General features: G+C 50.8%; 1 protein-coding gene across 1 annotated transcript in view; it reads left to right on the top strand.

Annotated features, from left to right (window-relative positions):
- Sh3bp5 (SH3 domain binding protein 5) overlaps positions 1–18,408 on the top strand; it is a 65,703-nt gene that overhangs the window by 41,569 nt on the left and 5,726 nt on the right. The window contains exon 4 of the mRNA XM_032918875.1: positions 10,725–10,889. Coding sequence (XP_032774766.1) covers positions 10,725–10,889 — 165 coding nt within the window. The remainder of the gene's footprint in view (positions 1–10,724; positions 10,890–18,408) is intronic.

Here is an 18,408-nt window from a genome sequence, read left to right as displayed (position 1 = left end):
GCAAAAGTGTGCCTGCCCTGAGGGAATGAGAGCTGGTGTGTATTGGACTTAGCTGTAGCATCCTGACCCTTGGGCTCTGGCCGCCATGAACTCAGTTACGTTGCTTCTGTAACCTTGAGCTGCCCTTCAGTCTTCCCCTATCACGTTCTTCTCTCACGTTCTTCCTGGCTGTCCCAGGCCTACAGACGGGGAGGCACGCTGAGCCTCTATCACAGAGTGAGTTGGTGTTTGCAGAGGTCGTTTATATAGACTGGCAAGTCCTCTGCCTCTGCAACTCTTGGGAGTTAAATCACCGAAGCCCAGAGCGACAGGAGGCGACAGCCTGGCCGGGAGACCTTCTCCAGTTCCCACAAGCCTCTGCCTAGTGTGGAAGGGGTCGTGGCCAGCCCCCACTTTGACTTTCTGAGTATTTCTTGTCACGAAGGCATGGGAGCATATTAATGGCCGTGAACTTACGTTGGCACGGTGGAAAGCAGGCTCCGGGCGGGCGTAAGGAACACATGGGACTGAGTCGAGCCTGGTGTGGGTCAGGGTGATGTATAGGCTGCTGGGGTGCCGGATGCTCTGGCTGGTACTCTGTCTCTGAATGCTGGCCTCTGTGATGAGTTCGATGTCTCTTTATAACTCGAGTGGAGTTTCTCTGGCCTGGGGGGATTTGAAGAAGTTTGTGGTCATTTATTGTTCTGGGAATGGTGGGTGACTGGAGAGTAATGCACTAGCACAACCAACTGTGGCCTTTTTGAGCACAGCGGGAGCTCAAGACAGCTCCTTCTGACTGGGGGTGGGGAGGAGGGGATGATGAATATAAAGGGGGTGCAGGGAAGTTTGGAGGGACCCATTGCCCCCTGTGCGAGGTGCTGTGGTGTTGACAAACGTAAGCTCGTGTGAAGGTTTTGGTCTGCAGACTCATCGCCCAGCTGCCCGCTTGTCAAAATTGGCCACATGTTGGGGGAAAAAAAATCTAAGTTCAGTGGGCGTTCAAACAAGAAGAATCACACATGGCCTGCAAGCCTATATAACTCCAGCACAGGGTGTAGAGGCAGGAGGACCTGGTCGGGCCGGGGTTACAGAGTGAAACCGGCATGCATAGAACAATAGGGCTATTTATCCCCAGGAAACTTCTGGCTGATGACTCTTTAAGAGTCGTAAGAAGGAAGATAAAATAACTAACTCATCTCTGGTATCAAAATAAAAAAATGCACAGAAGATGGGACATTTGAAGTGGGGTTTAAAGGGTGAATAGGAGTTCTCTAGGAAGGTGACGAGGGTAGGATGAGTGTTCCCTATTGAGGGAATGGCAGGTGTAAGAGCATAGGAGAAGGTGGTGAGCTCTGCGGCTTACTATGTGGAGGGAGACAGGGTCTCCCTGTCTGTGTCGTGTCTATGTTGGGGTATTTATTAGGTAGAGAGAGAGTCCCAGAAATAGTCAGATACGCACATGCAGAGAGCATCAGGTCTCCTACTCTCAGGCATGGAGACCACATACAACAGAGCACTGTGGGGCTGGAAGGCTAGGTAGAAAGTGCCTCGCTCTGTGGCCCAGGCTCCTGGCCAGGCCTGGCCTGGTGACACAGGTCCATCCCAGCTGCTCAGGAGGCTAAGGCAAGATCATCACAGTCAAAGCCTCTTAGGTTTCAGAGCTCAAGGCCAACCAGAATTACTTAGTGTGTCTGCCTCAGAGTAAAGAAAGTATACAAAAAGGGATGCTGGAGGCATGGCCGGGACATGTGCAAAAGGTCCCAGGTTCAATCCCCAGTTCCCAATACCACACACACAAATCTCCCTGCTTCGGGCTTCTGAATCCTGAATTATAGATACGCACAGTCTACCTACCACAGCTGGCTAAAACCAGAGCTTTCTCTCTTCTTTTTTTCTTTCTTCCTTTCTTTTCCTTCCTTCCTTCCTTTCTTTTTCTGACACAAAGTCTCACTCTGAGATCAAGCCTCAAAAGAGACCTGCCTGCCTCTGTTTCCCTGGAGCTGGGACTAAAGGCCACCGTGCCTGGTTACTTAGGGAATTTCTTAAGGCTAACAGGAAAACTTGAAAAGAGTAATCAGTGAATACCACACACTGTTGCCAGCGCGAGGAGTTCTTCTCCAGGACAAGGGGAGAGGTGGCAGTGGGGTGGCGATAAAATACGGTGTCATGTAGTTCTGGTCTCTAGAGAGTCGAGCATGACCTTGAACTCCTGACCTTCTACCTTCACATGCCAAGCACTGGGATCCCAGGTGTGCACCACCACACTGGGCTCAGCACCGACCACCGAGGGCATCTTTCCGAGAATGCCTCAGCCCTCTCTCAGTCTTGCTTTGTTCTTGTTTAAATCCAGTGGTTGACAGACTTTACCCCACACCGCAGTGCTGTCTCACTTAGGTAGGAAGCGTTAGAAGATTACACCTTGGGTTGGGTGGTGTAGCTTTGGTGTGCACCAAGCCCTGAGCTCAGCCCTCAGCAGCAGTGGAGGAGGGGGTGCGGGGGTGGGGGGAGAATCACATCTTTCTAAGTTAATGACTTCACTTAATTCGGTTCTTTCTCAAATCACCTCAGTTGTTTAAAACGCGTGTTCCTTGGGCTGGAGAGTTAGCCCTTGATAGCCGGGCAGTGGTGGTGCTCGCCCTTAATCCCAGCACTGGGAGGAAGAGGCAGGTGAATCTCTGAGTTCGAGGCCATCCTGGTCTACAGAGCAAGTTCTAGGACAGCCAAAACTACACAAAGAAAACCTGTCTGGAAACAAACCAAACCAAACCAAAACAAACCAAACCAAACCACCAAACCAAACCAAACCAAACCAAACCACCAAACCAAACCAAACCAAACCAAACCAACCAAAACAAACCAAAACAAAACAAGAATGCTTGCTGCTTTTGCAGAGGGCAGGTTTGGCTCCCAACACCTGACTGCTGTAGCTGCAGTTCAAGGGGATCTGACGCCCTCTTCTGGCCTCTGCAGTCACTGCACATACAGGACACACACACACACACACACACACACACACACACACACACGAATTAAAAACAAATCTTTGAAAATCTTGTTGTTATGATTGGTTTAAAGCAGGCGTCCAACTTTTTGACGCTGACAGCATGTCATGTACAAATATGCTGGCCTGAGTTCATAGCCATCCTGGGGAACAGGCAGCCTGGGGCTACGGCTGGCCAAGCTTAAAGCCTCGGACTAGGAGCATCTGTGTCTTTTTTTTTTTTTTTAATTTTTTTTATATTTATTCATTTTATGTATATGAGTACACTGTAGCTGTCTTCAGACACACCAGAAGTGGGCATTGGATCCCATTACAGATGGTTGTGAGCCACCATGTGGTTGCTGGGAATTGAACTCAGGACTTCTGGAAGAGCAGTCAGTGCTCTTAACCACTGAGTCATCTCTCCAGCCCGAGCATCTGTGTCTTTTGGGCAGATAGCATGGCCCGTCCCTCTGGCTCAGCTACTGTTGCTCAACCCAGTGACATAGTTTTGAGTTTAAAGGAAGAGCTGTGTCGTAAAAAGTTAACCAAGGGAGAACTGACAGAGTGCATTGGGGACACTCAGCCCAAGTGTGATGGCATGTGCTTGTGGACACTCAGGAGACCGGCCAGGCAGAAGGTGGAGACAGGCAGATTGCTTTAGGTTTGAGGCCAGCCTGGTCTACATAATGAATTCGGGCCAGCTGGGGCTACAGAGAGACTATGACTCAAACATACATACACTCTTTCTGTTTTGTTTTGGCATCTTTTAAAGAACAGGACAGCCAGAGTCGAGCTGCTCAGTGGCTGTCCACCGATGCCGTGCCTGCTCCTCCTTACAGATCCCTTCCTGTGGGTCCCTGTGCTTTGGACACTCTGAGACTTCCCAGGTGTCATCGGGGACTTTGGCATTCCAACCAGAGACGTGTTGACACTTGTTCAAGGTTGCAGGCCCAAGACAGTGATCTCTGTTGCTGGGAGGAGTGTGCCCTGTTCCTCTCGTATCTCTGGACACAGCCTCCCGTCTCATAGTGACCCAATTGTCTGGGCATCAATGCGAGTTTTGTGCCAGGCATTGGTGTGAGTCTTTTGTTAACATTCCGTGTGGTGAGAGCTGGGAACCCCGGAGACTGGAAAGTCCCAGGGGGCCTGGATGTTCAGACTGGGCTGTGGGAAGTGGCTTACAGTCTCAGGTCAAGAAGGCTGTGGCCAGAATCAGGGGGCTGCCCAATGGAGAAGAAGGCGAGGAGGAGGGAGGGCCAGAACTTTGCCAAGGGCTCCTGATAGTTCCAGGTCCTTGACACTAGGGCTGAGACCAAACCCATCAGATGGGGAGACACTTTCCAGGTCCAGTTTCCTAGTTCTGTTATATATGACAACATTTAATTGGGTCTGGCCTACAGGTTCAGAGGTTCAGTCTGTTATCATCAAGGCAGGAGCATGGCAGCATCCAGGCAGGCATGGTGCAGGAGGAGCCAACTTCTACATCTTTACCCAAAGGAAGCCAGGAACCATTCTGTTCTTTTTTAGAGATCAATTCTTTTATTTTATTTTTATTGTGTGTATATGAGAGGTGTGTGTGCTTGTGCACATGCGAGTGCCACAGCAGAGGTGTGTGATCAGAGAACAAGTTTATGGAGTCAGTTCTCATCTATCTATGTGGGGTCTAGGGATTGAACAGGGTTTACAAGGCCTGCAGGTCCTTTGTCTGACTCCCAATCTCCATCCCTCCTCCCCCCACCCCTCCCTCATCCCTTTCTGTGATGGAGCCTAGGGCTGGCTCAGGCCCACTCTAGCTCCTCACCCACAGCTCCGCTCCTGCCCTGTATCCTGATCAGAGATTAGCACCTGCTCATTAGCTGCCAACGACGTCATGGGGTGTGATGACAGACAGCGGGGCTCTTTCCCTGGAGAGCTTCCAGCATCTCTGGTTTACAGCAGCACCCCCGCCACCTTGGAGTGCTGGGCGATGGACGACTCGGTCACTTTTGTGCCCTAGGTCTGCACTGTGTCCCCAGTGGAAGACTGACTGACTTCTTAGACCCATGAGTAACTGAAGCCAACGTATCCGACAGATGGCACAGGAGCAGACCGGGCCACGCGGGGATGTGTGGGAGGCAGGCTTCAGCCCCGCTGACTTGGAAGCTGCCACAGCAGAGGACGGTGTACAGTTGGATATGCAGTATAGAGCATGCGGGGCCCAGGGAGAACAGTCGAGGCTGTCTGTCCCTTAGCTCATGCCTCTGCCACATGCCTGGCCCAGGATTCCTGCCATCAGCAGTCCCATAGCAGATGTGCCCCTCGCTGCTCCAGCACAGGAGATGTGGGAGGAAGCCCAGGAGGACTGTGGGCGCACCCTTCTGGAGAGGGTGGGTGGGGAGAAGTTGGCATCTGTGGTGTCTCTGCAGCCACAGGAAGAGTGTGATCTGGAACGTGTTGTCTCTGGAGACCATGCTGTACGTGGCTGGCAGTGGTGTCAGTTGCTAGTCTTTGCGATGGAGATACAAGCTCAAGAAGGAAGTAGAAACAGGCTGACAAGCCGATTCCGGCTAAGTAGCTGTGCCCCTGTTCTCGCACTGTAGCGGCGACTGGTAGATGGCCCAACCGCCTATCCGTAATGTCCATGTCAGAAGCACCCCAACAGTGGTTGCCGTGTCCTGGGGGCCCAACTGGGACAGACGCAAGATGCATCCCTACTCAGCCTCCCTTAGAAAAATGAGGGGGTTTAGACCGGGTGGTCCGTAAACCTCACCCCACCGGACTGACCCTTCGTTGTAGCCAGTGCAGATGTCTGGGTGCCCACCCTTTGGAGGCCGGTTAGGAGCTGAGTGGACCCTGAGTCAGCTGGCACGAGTGCTCCCTGCCTGCTGACTTCTGACCACCTCTACCGTCTGCGGAACGTTGAGCGCCCGTACATTTTCAGGTGCTTTGGAGACACCACTGACTGGAACCAGTGTGTAGTGAAGGTCACTCACCGTGAGCGGCCTCTAAACATTCTCCCCACGGATACTTCCATAACCTCTGTTAGTGTCCCTGAGTCAGCTTTCTCTGCGATTGCTGAACTGGCTTCTACCGTTGAGGCTCTGTTTGTGACGTAACTGGGACGTTCTCTCAACTTAAATCTCAAACCCAGGAAGTAGTTTTAGGTTATTTGAATGGCAGGGCCTCAGGTCCAACCCCTAAGAAATCTAGCCTAAGAGACTTTCATGACTGACCTCTCGCTTCACCTCTCGCAGCCTGAGGACGGTCTCGTGTGCCTCTGTGTTCTAGAACATAGTCTCTAGGAGGCATTTGATGGATTCGGAATCTCCTGTTTCTGTTTCTCGGCGGCCAGTGATAGAATGTCCCTCCCGTCATGTACCCTGCCTGCCTGTCCTGTGTGTGTGTTTTAGGAAGTGTCTTATGAGTAGCCCTCAGTGTGGCATTGCGTGCCTGTAATCCCAGACTGGGGTTGAAGGATCAGGTGTTCACACCCAGCCTCGATATGTAGTGAGTTGAGATCACCCTGACTACATGAGACTCTGTCTCAAAGAAACCAGAGAGAGAAAAAGAGGAAGAGGGATGTTTTTATAGGAGGCCTCCCATGTGCGTGGGCCTCAGACGTCTCCACACCTGCCTGTCTGCACAGCTGTTCCCACCATGTAGGCATTCCTTATGCGGTACTCCTTGGTGTAAGACTTGACTTTTTACCTGTGTGTCTGTGTGTGTGTGTGTGTGTGTGTGTGTGTGTGTGTGTGTGTGTGTGTGTGTGTGTACCCTGGGTCCCCTGGAGTCACAGGTGGCTGTAAATAAACTCCTGACCTCTGTAAGAGCAGTAAGTGTGCTTAACTGAGTCTCCCAGCTCTCAGGTTCATTTTTTTTTTTTTTTTTTATTAACTTGAGTATTTCTTATTTACATTTCGAGTGTTATTCCCTTTCCGGTTTCGGCAAACATCCCCTAAACCCCCCCTCCCATTCTTTATGGGTGTTCCCCTCCCCATCCTCCCCCCATTGCCGCCCTCCCCCCAACAATCGAGTTCACTGGGGGTTCAGTCTTAGCAGGACCAAGGGCTTCCCCTTCCACTGGTGATCTTACTAGGATATTCATTGCTACCTATGAGGTCAGAGTCCAGGGTCAGTCCATGTATAGTCTTTAGGTAGTGGCTTAGTCCTCTCAGGTTCATTCTTAGTTATTAAATTCAGCTTCTGGGCTGGACCATATGAGTCCCTATCTCAGAATTTTGAATGAATGAATGAATGAATGAATGAATGAATGAATACAGGGGTTGGGGAGCTGACTCAAAGGATAAAGTATGTGTTACTCGAGTGTGAGGAGTTGAGATCCCTGGCACACATGTGAATGTTGGGTGGGTGTGGCAGTCTGCCTGTACTCCCAGCTCTTGAGGAGGGACAGGATCTGGGAAGAAGCTGGGCAGCTAAGCTAGATGAATTGATGAGCTTTAGGCCCGACTGAGAGATCCTGCCCCAGTTCTAGATAAGGTAAAGCCATAGAGGAGACGCCCATTGTCAACCTCAGGCTCTACCCGCGTGCCCATACTATACAAATACACATTTGTGCACACATAACACACACACTTGCCACAAACAACAATAACAAAACCCCACAAGGCTGGGTGTTGATGGGAAGCAGAGAGGAGGACTATGCCAAGTTCAAATCCAGCCTCCTCTACACACCCAAGTCCCAGGCCAGCCAATTGTGCCTAACGGGACCTTTAAAAATTTAAGTGTGATTTGACTCATCTTTGTAATCCTGGACTTCAGGAGGGCAAGGCAGGAGGATTGCCTTGAGTTTGAGTCTAACCTCAAAGAAGCTATCTCAAAAATTAGACAGATAGATAGATAGATAGATGATAGACAGACAGATAGACAGATGATAGACAGACAGATAGACAGATGATAGACAGACAGATAGATAGATAGACAGATGATAGACAGACAGATAGATAGATGATAGACAGATGAAGGACAGACAGACTAGATAGATAGATAGGTAGATAGATAGATGATAGACAGACAGATAGATAGATAGATAGATAGATGATAGACAGACTAGATAGATAGGTAGATAGATAATAGACAGACTAGATATAGATAGATAGATAATAGACAGACAGACTAGATAGATAGATAGGTAGATAGATAGATGATAGACAGATAGATAGATAGATAGATAGATAGATAGATAGATAGATAGATAGCAAATGAAAGGAGGGACAGAGAGATCGCGTTTTAGAAAATGTTAGGGTCCCAGGGGATGAGCCCGTGTCTCAGAGCTGTGGAGAAGCCGCAGGTAGACTGAGGTTGGAGGGATGGGTCACAATTCACCTCCCTTAAACCTGTCCAGATTTACTCTTCTTGGACCCGTCTGGAAAGATGGAGGCCCCAGACTGTTCTTGTGGCAGAAGTAAGAATGGGCAGGGGGCTCAGCTGGGGAGAGAGTCAGGTTGTCAGTGCCAGACAGTTACTTCTCAGTGGCTGGTCGGTTCTAGAGAGGGTGGGCATCCCCATCCCTGTGTGTGGCTCCTGCTTCCTCAGTGGATGTAGACGGCTGGTAGGGGGCACTCATTGAGGCTGTTTATTATTATTATTATTATTATTATTATTATTATTATTATTTATTATTTATTATTATTATTAATTTTTTTTGAGACACGATTTTGCTGTATAGCCCAGGCTGGCTTTTTTAAATGTTCCTTTCCAGTCATTATCAGATTTCCTACAGACCCTGTCTCATGGTCCATCTTTGGAGTCTGACCTCAGGCACTCCCCTTGACCTCCCTCCGTCGCCCTGAGTTGCAGCTCCTGCCTGCCCTTCAGGTCTCTCTTTAGGAAAACTTTGCTGGGTTTCCTCTTATGTGAAGCAAGTCCAATTCTCCTGCCCTGCGCACAGCCCTGCACATAGATTTCTGCACATCAGCTACATGTGGGGCGCAGTCCCCTGAGTGGATCTCTGTGGGCTGGAGGGCTGGGATGTGGCTATGCACAGACCAGACTAGCGGATGCCCGTCTCGGGTTACCGTGGGTTACCGGGCTGTCTCTTCCCCCAGGGCTGTGGTGTTCTCAGCTTCTTCGTTTCTTTTCCCCTTAATTTTCCTTGCAAAGTGCCCACAGTCTACGTGAAGACTTCCTCTGAGTCATGTGAGACTTTCTCTGGGGAAGGGTGGGGCCCACTTGTTCCCCTCCTAAGTCCCAGGGGCTGTCCTGTGGGTGTCCCACCAGGGTTTTCATAATTGGACTCAGGGAGTGGTACCAGGGCAGATTAGCATGTAGCCATGCCCCGCCCCTGGCCAGACAGGAAATTGGATGTGAGCCCGAGAAGAGAGGTCAGCAGTGTGGCCCCACTGACTGCTTTTAGGGGAGCATGCTGCAGAGCATGTGTGGACATCAGAGGACTGCCTCGGGTGTGGGTCCTCACTGACTACCTTGTTTGAGATAGGGTCTGGCTATGTTTCTGCATTCACCACACTAGCCGCCCTGGTCTGCGGGCATCTGGGGGATTCCGCTGTCTCTGCCATCTCCCTCCCGCCCTGGAGCGCCAGGTTTCAGATGCATGCTAATCGGATCGGCTCTGTGTGGACTCTGGGGACTTAGACTTAGGTCCTCACAAGTGCATAGCCAGCACTTTACCTGGGAAGTGTCATCTTCCCAGCCCTGCGTATGATGCAGTCACGTCACTCAGCCCACTCTTGAGGGAGGAACACCCAACAGCCCTAAAGTAGTAGAGAGTCACCTACGAGGAAACAAACAGACGAGATTGATTTCAGTTTATCTTAGTTTAGTATATCTCACATCCATCTGAAAAATGGCAATGGGATAACCAACATTTTTCTACTGAGATTTTAAAATGAGGTGTGTGTGTGCGCCCGAGTGTGTGGTGCATGTATGTATACTCACATGTGGCATACATGTGAGCATGTATGTACTCATGGCTATGTGTGCACATGTGCTTGTGGGTGAGTGGGAATCAAGAATCTTCCTCAATCAATGGTCCGCTTCAGTTTTTGAGCCCGGAACTCTTCAACTAGTCTTTCTAACCAGCTTGCTTCAAGAACCCCTGTCCTCATTTTCTGAGCTGGGGCAGCTGCCACACCTCCCAGCGTTTGTGAGCTTTGGGGATCTGAGCCTCTGGTCCTCTCGCATGTGTGGCAAGCACCTCAACTCCTGAGCTCTGTCTAGGCTGTGAGGGATGTTTACGTTTTTCGTTAATCACATTTAGATGCTCTGGGGTTACATGTTGGCCTGTGACTGTTTAAAGTGCTGGCAGTGCAAGCATCTGGACCGAGTTCCCAATCCACAGGACCTGCGTAAGAAAGCCAGGCCTGGAGCCTTGCTTCTGACCAGCTCTGCAGTCTCAGGAAAAGCTGTTTCCAGCTGCTAGGCCTCATCTGCAGAATGGGGCCTACAACTGTGGTCTCTGGAGCACTCTGAGCTGTGATGTGCAGGGAAGATTCCCAGGACTGCTGTGCCCGCCTGGGCTTCATTCCTAAGCCAGGGCATTAGAGAAAGGCCTCATTAGCCATTGGCAGCACAGATGCAAGGTCTGTCAAGCTCCAGACTATGGAGACTGTCTGCTCACCAACCTGGTATTCACTCAGCCATCGGCCTCCTGTAACCCCATCCTGTGCGTGAGGGACTTCCCTGTGCAGCCTCCAAGAGGGAGCCAGAGGTGGATCAAATCCTGGGCCACTCATCTCTGGGGGTGGGGGATGGACCCAGGGACTCCCGGGCTTCACCTCAGGCCTTACGAGACCTTCTCTCTCAACAGGCTCAGCTAGAAGCGCAGAAAGCCACACAGGACTTCCAGAGGGCCACTGAGGTGCTCCGTGCAGCCAAGGAGACGATCTCCCTGGCCGAGCAGCGGCTGCTGGAGGATGACAAGCGCCAGTTTGACTCTGCTTGGCAGGAAATGCTGAATCACGCTACTCAGAGGGTAGATGTGGCCGTGTGCGCTGGTGGTGGGGACCCAGGCCTACAGGCTGTTCTTTGACTCCACACGAGAGTAGAAATAGCTTTCTGGGTGGAATGGAACCCTCCTGTACAGGCCATGGACTCTCTGCCCTATGTAGTGTGTTGGCTGGCAGGGCTTTAAGCCACCGGTGACAGGTGGACATAATCTTTCTCTGTATTGCCTTAAATGTGTCCTCAGGTTCACGTGGTCCACCACTGTCTTGGCAGTGGAGTTGGGTTTCCCAGAGGGGCCAGGATGTTCTCCAAGGTTGGCTTCATGACCTCAGAAGGACTGCAGGCCCCAAGTGGAAGCCCAGTTAACACTTTCGACCTGCCACTGGGTATATGTTGGTGGTGGGTGAAGTCCTAGACCAGAATAAGCAGGCAGACCCTCAGGCAGGGCCTTCTGGGTGAAGCCGGCGTCTGGGGAGTAGTGCTCTGTAGGCAGGAGCTGGGGGTGGTTGTCATAAGGGCTTTAAGTCACCATTATTTGGCTCTTGACCTGTTCCCACCTTGCTCAGAATTGGAAGTGATACTGTCTGGTCCAGGCAGACTAGTAAACAAAATACTGGCTGGCTTCAAAACAGAAACACATCCCTCACAGTTCTGGAAGCCAGGAAGTCCAAAGCCAAGGCTGACGTGTATGGTGTCTGATGAAGACCCGTTTCTGGTCCTCAAAGGGCTCTCTCCTCTTAAAGGAGCAAATGAGCCTTCTCAGACCTACCCACCTACCTACCTTCCTCCCTCCCTCCCTCCTTCCCCTCTTCCTTCCTTGTGCTAGGGATCGACCCCAGGCCCTTTCACATTGAACCACAGTGGGGCTCCACCCCTCTGGTCCCACAGCATCACTTCCCCAAGGCCTACCTCGATATCCACACTGGGGACATTTCCATTCCAGCAGGTAGGGCCATGTGCTTGACACTGTGGCATTGGGGTTTACTGGGATCACAGGATCCACTTCCTGCTGCCAGGAGCAGCCCTTCGGCTTCCGCTTCTTGGTCCCCTTGGCCCTAGCCTGTCCTCCCTGCAAGGCCAGTGTCGAAGCAAGGCTGGGGGTTTGTTGTGGGTCAGGCCAGTGAGCTGCAGCCCCTGGTGGAAGGAAGGCTCGGGCTCAGCTTTGGTTTCAGTGAGTGACAGGAAGGCTGTCTGTCTGTGGGGTAGAAACGAGGTCAGGAGTCAGTGCCAGTGGCTGTTCCCTTGTCAGTGTCCCCTGTCACAGTTGCTCAAGTCCCGGGGGATCTGATGATTACAGATGGCCCCCGAGTGTTTTTAAATAGAAAAGCGTGACATACAAATGACTTCAGGAGTCAGATCTGACTGGACTTCATACCAGCTCTTCCTGCAGCCGGGGACACGTGCCTGTGGCTTGGCTTGGTGGCCTTGAGCCTCCTGCCCTCTAGTGGGTGTGATGCTTGTAGCCCCAGCAAGGCTAAGAAAAGTCTCACTGGGTCAGCTGTGGACAAACCAAAGAGGAGGTTGGAAATCTTGCAAAGCATGACCAGACAGATGAGAAGATCCAGTTAACTAAGCACAGGCCGTGGGCCGCCTTTCATTGGATCCTCGTGCCCTCCAAGGCGCATAGGAGGCCATTCCAGAAGTCACCAGATGTGCCTGCTTGTGGTTGGTGGTGTATGCCTATAATGCCAGTCAATAATGCCAGCCAGGAGACGCGAAGCTAACCTGAGCTACATAGGAAGACCCCATCTTTTAAAAAAGAAGAAAGAACCCCCTGGATCTGTTATTACGAAAAATCCACATTTTAGTCAAGGGGTAATGGCTGCCCACAAAGAGGCACCCTGAGACCCTCACACTGCACAGAGCACCATGTGTGAGCCTTTGGAAGCTGTGTTGTGGTGAACACTCTGTGGAGCTTTACAGGCTAGCCTCAGACCTCCTCGGGTCAGCGGGGGCTTCAGTGGCCTGTGGGCCACCTGACCTTAGCCTCTGGCTACCAAGTGGAAAGACCCAGCATCTGGTTTATATGATGTGGTGGCGGCAGCCCGTGTGAACGAGCGTGAGTTCTGGTCTCAGGCCAGGACGTCCCCGTCATGGGCAGGTCCATCCCGGTTGTGTAGACTGGGATATGCTTTTCCTTCATCTGACGAGAATGATCCTTCCCCTCAGAGCATGTGGCTCTGTCATAGGACAAGTGCTTGCATTTAGCCTGTGAGAGGCCAAATCCATCCCAGGCAACAGAATAAAAAACAAAACCCACATAAAAATACTCCCAAGAGACCCTGAGCCTCCCCTACCTCACTATCCACCATTCAGAGGCTCAGCCTGCAGGGCAGGCTCCTGGATGAACACAGACCCAGTGTCCCCCACAGTTCAGATGCCCATGTTTGTCTCTAAAATAACGCAAGTGACTGTGCCCCTCTGGCTGAATTGAGCATTTCTCCACTGGGGCTCTCGGGGACCATTTCCCAGGCCTCGCAGGGCCAACGTGCAGGGCTGCCTTGGCAGGAGACCGTGCAGGGACTGACTGGAGATAGCAGCAAACGTGCTCCATTAGAGGAATATAGCTGTCTCTCTCTGTCGCCACACGGTCCTCACCAGAGGCCATATCTCTGTCTCCTGTGACATTATGTTAGGGACCCCACTATTTTCTAGTGGTCACACAGCTGATGCCATAGACAGGCCGTGGGGACCGTTCTCAGCCCCGTGCTGGGGAACAGGAAGTGGTTCCAGTAACAGTGCCAAGCCTGCAGCTGAGCCGCCTCCCAGGGGGCACAGGACTCAGTGCCTGCTGTTCCCCGGCACCAGAGAGAGGTTTGACGGCAGAGACATCTCCAGTCCTTGGCCGCTTTGATTTTGAAGCCGCCTTTTGGCGGTGGTGGCTTTATACTGTCTGAGACAGGAGCGCGGCAGCCCGGGAGGAATTGGCTTTTGATGTCTGCTCCAGGGGACCAGATGGTGGAGGAGGGGTCTGTGGCATGGACAGGAAGGCAGTCCTTGTTGATGAGCTGGCAGCGGGGTTCCTGGAGAGGAATGGACAGGAGGTGGCCGCCTCTCCTCCAGCTCCCAGGACATCCATGAAGGCTGGGATGGCAGAACAGCCTGGTGGGGGAGGGGGGCCACGCCATGCCCCACCCCAGTGAGGCTGTGAGGAGCGGGGGTTGCTCCAGCTCCACCTGGATGGATGTCAGCTCACAGAGAGGCTGTGGGCGGCCCCCGGACGAGGCCCATGTGGGTTCTAAACCACCCGAATGGAGAAGACCGATTTTGTTTAGACAACTGTGTCCTTGACCCTGGTTCACCTGTCGCCTTGTAGCTCAGAGAGAACAAGGAAAGCTTCATGGCCCATCTTTGTCCCATGTGCTCATGAGGGACAGCGTCAAATGGGACCTAGGGATCTGTGGCAAGATGCAGAGGAAAGGCTGTTAGAAGTGTTTCCTCTAAGCTGGACGTGGCGGTACGTGGGTTACCTGTGCTGTGTATCTGATGGAATGGGGACGCACGGGGAATACAGCCATCCCGAATAGCGAACAGAACCCAGTGACATGCTTCCTCCCCTCCAAATGCCGCCTCTGCCGCCACACTCTCTAAGTGGCCAGAGCCATTCCAGCCACCTGGACACCACACGGCTTGGAAGATCGCACTGCCTCAGGAGCATTTATACCCCGCACCGCTGTCAGCCCCGCCTTTGGCCTCTTCTTCCTTGCCACAGTGGGTACTTGACTGGTGTAGATGGCTCTGAAGTGTGGGAGTGGTGGCGGGAAGGCGGAAGTGAGCCTCGGAGAGTCTGGACTGGACGCCTGACCAGCAGGGGCTCCATCTCTGTTGCCCTGTGCCGTTCCCACTTAACCTGGTGGAGCTTCCGTCCGGGCCCCACTCTGTCTCCCCTCATGCCTGCCCCCTCCCCCCATCACTGTACACAGCTTATGGCTGACTCTAGGCCATAGATGGAGACGCTCCTTGGTTGCCTAGGCTGTATACCATGGTGACTGACATGCTTGGTGGCCACTGGGCAGGAAGCTCTGCGTGTGGTAGTGGAGGTGTCTTTTCCAGAGCTAGGGGCCGTGTAGGTGGCGGGGTGAGGTGCAGAGAAGTAGAGTAATGTGTCCTGACAGGGTGTGGTCAAAAGACCGATGTGTGTCACCTTTGAAGGCAGTGCTGGCAATATCACCAAGGGCTTGAGGCTTGCTCAGTGCTTAAGGTTGGAGAGCCTTTGTTTGCGGCTTGGGAGCTGAGGTAGAATGAGAGCCAGTGCAGAGCTGGGCGAGCCCTGCTTCTCCCAGGAGACACGTTCCATTCAGTTCTTTCACTTGAGCTTTTCAGTTGAGTTTACTTTGAGTGCACCCTTCCTGTTCCATACAGATCTCCGCACAACAGAACGAATCACATTTGAGATGTTGTCTGAGAAGCGTGGGGTTTTCATTTCTCATAAAGGTTGTATACTAGTTCATTACAAGCTTAAGATCTAGACTAGACTGAAGTTAGTGTTGTTGTCCCAAGGGTCAAGCATGGATACTTTTAAGTGTATCATTGTGAAACAGGAAAAAGTGTGAATCAGTTTTGTAAACAAAGATTAAAAATGGGATAGCCTTTACTAGTAACAGCCTTTCTGCTGCACAAAGATAAGATGTGGTTTGGGAACCACTGAATTTCTAACCCTAGGAATGACTATACTTAGTAACCTAAAGGATAGACATATGCAAGGCCCAGGCAGGTAGGGAAATAAATACGGGACTTTGAGGGCAAATCTGGGCCTTCTGGACCAATGTTATGTACTTACAAATAATAGGATTATTTTGATAGAAGGACTAAAGATGGCATTAACATGATGTCATAAATAAAGCAAACAAATGGGGGGGGGAGAGAAATAAAAAAGAAAAGGATTCTTCTCTCCCCCAGAAGTCATTTTAGCCAACACATCACTTCTCTCTAGCTTGACTCTCTACCCTCCTCATTTTCTTAAAAATGATTCCACATTTAATAAAACATCATTTTCTTAAAAATTACTCCACATTTATAAAACATCACATTTTTTTAACTATCCTTTTTCTTTCCGTTATTCTTCTCTTATAAAATACATCGGACCACAACCTCACCTCCCAGTAGTCCTCCCCATCCTCCTCTCCCCTCTCCCCCAGACCCACTGACCCTTCATTTCCCTTCAGAAGAGAGCAGGCCTCCCAGTGATACCAACCAAACACGGAATAACAAGACGCAGCAAGACTGGGCACAACCCCTCATATCAAGGCTGGAAGAGGCAACCCAGTAGGAAGAAAAGGGTCCTAAGAGCAGGCAGAAGAGTCAGAGCAGGCCCAGGATGAGGGCTTCAGCTCTTCCCCTGTAGGCTTCCCCTAGGGAAGGTCAGCTCCAGCGCTGGGAAAGTCTCCCCAGTGCGAGTGTAACCGCTCTGAGGTTTGCCCAGCAAAAGCTCTGCTCTGGACCCTGCTCCAGGGAAAGTGTTACAGCTCTGAGGGGAACCTTATCCTGCTGTAAGGAGCCAAGAAGAACCACAGAGTCACATCACACAGCAGACCTCACAGAAGAGATTTTTGGGAGGGAAAATCCCAGGAGGGTGGCTACCTCTGCTCAGGGGAGAGAAGCAGCAGAGAATCGGGCAGAACACAGGGTTTATATAGGGTTTGTTTGGTGTGTGTGTGTGTGGGGGGGGTGCTTTCCAGGGTGAGCTGGGATTGAGGCAAACACAGGAATTGGTGGGATTTTTTTTTTTCTTGTAGGTTGGGGCCTGGCCACTCTCCCACCCTGAGGGCCTGGAACAGCCTTTATAGTTGTTTGAACCATTGAGGCCGTTAGAGGACAGTCTAGGGGCAGGGCCTGGCCACTCTCCCACCTTGAGGAACTGGAACAGTTGTTTTAACCATTGAGGCCATTAGGACAGTCTAGGGGCGGGGCCTGGCCACTTGTGTGCCTCGAGGGTTTTCAAAGTTTACAGAGTATGCAACGTTTACAGGAAAAGCCTTCCCTGAGCATGAGCTGGTGTAAAATTGGCACAAGTAGCCGGTACCCACTACCACAGTTGGGAGTCCCACAAAAACTCCAAGCTAAACAACCAGTGTGTATGCAGAGTGCCATACAGACCCATGTAGACTCTGATTTGGTCTGTGAGTCTCCGCCAGTCCCGATGCACCGTGCTAGTTAACACGCCTGGGCCGTGTTCTTGTGGTGTCCTTGACCCCTTTGGCTTCTTCGGCTTCTACTTTAGAACCCTTCCTCCCACCATTCCTCAGGGCTCCCTGAGCTCCGCCCGTGCTGGCCATGTGTCACTGCATCTGCTCCCATGAGCTGCCTCTGATGGTGCCTGGGCCAGCCCTGATCTATGAGTTTAGCAGGACATTGTTAGGGATCATTTCACGGACTTTTGTCAGTAGAAACATGCACATTTTAATAAGGTAAAAGCATAATTATTACATAAGTAAATTATTACCATGGTGATAATTTTTACCTGATTAAAGAGGAAATATCTATGTTATACTAGTTCTAAATCTTTGGATTCTAAGTAATTGGATTTTGTCATTAAAAATAAAAAAAGTCTGAGGGAGTCACTTCTTCCCAAGTGACTCCATCTTAAGTCAAGCTGACAAAAATTAACCAGGACCACTGGCCCCTTGTCAGTCTCACGTACTAACACATCAGTTTTAAACCATGTTTCCAAGAATTCTTTTTAATATCACAGTATAAAATACAGGCCAGAGTCAAGTATGTGGTGCACACAGCAGTCAGGAGGCTGCAACAGTGGATCTCAGAATTCAAGGTCAGCCAGGGCTACACAGTAAAACCCTCAAAAACAAAAACAAAAGAAAACCAATAAAATGCAGTTAAACATTTCAAAGTCCCAGGGCAGGTTGGAGAGATGGCTCAGCAGTTAAGAACACTGGTTGCGGGCTGGAGAGATGGCTCAGTGGTTAAGAGTACTGACTGCTCTTCCCGAGGTCCTGAGTTCAAATCCCAGCAACCACATGGTGGCTTACAACCATCTGTAATGAAATCTGATGCCCTCTTCTGGTGTGTCTGAAGACAGCTACAGTGTACTCATAGATAATAAATAAAATATTTAAAAAAAAAAAGAACACTGATTGCTTTCTCATAGGACCCAGGTTCTATTCCCAGCACCCACCTAGTGGCTTATAACTATAAAATATAAATATATCTAAAAGACATTTTCAGAGTCCTATTGTCAAAAAAAATTTCAGCACTTAGAGGTCTAAGATTTATTTTTACATATCCAAAGTCTCTTTAACTGCGGATCTTATAAAATAAAATAAAACCCAACCAGACAAAAACAAATTAAATACTTTCTTCAAAAAGGGGTAGAAAAACAATCAGGCCAAAGCAAAATCCAACATCGAGGAGTGTATAAACCAGACTCTGTAGCTCAGTGTGCAGCCTCTGGGACTCACTCATAATCTGGATCCCCTCCGTGCAGGCTTGTCTCAGACTAGGTCAGAGGTCAGAGGTCAGAGGAAGCCGGCGACCTGTGTGCTTCTTTACCCTCAGTTTCACACGCCGTAGCCCTTTCTAAAGTTGTCCTG

Source organism: Rattus rattus, chromosome 13, assembly GCF_011064425.1.
Source record: "Rattus rattus isolate New Zealand chromosome 13, Rrattus_CSIRO_v1, whole genome shotgun sequence".
In the NCBI taxonomy this organism is placed as follows: Eukaryota; Metazoa; Chordata; class Mammalia; order Rodentia; family Muridae; genus Rattus; species Rattus rattus.
Note: the sequence above shows the minus strand (reverse complement) of the source record. Positions and strands in the feature narration are given on the sequence as shown.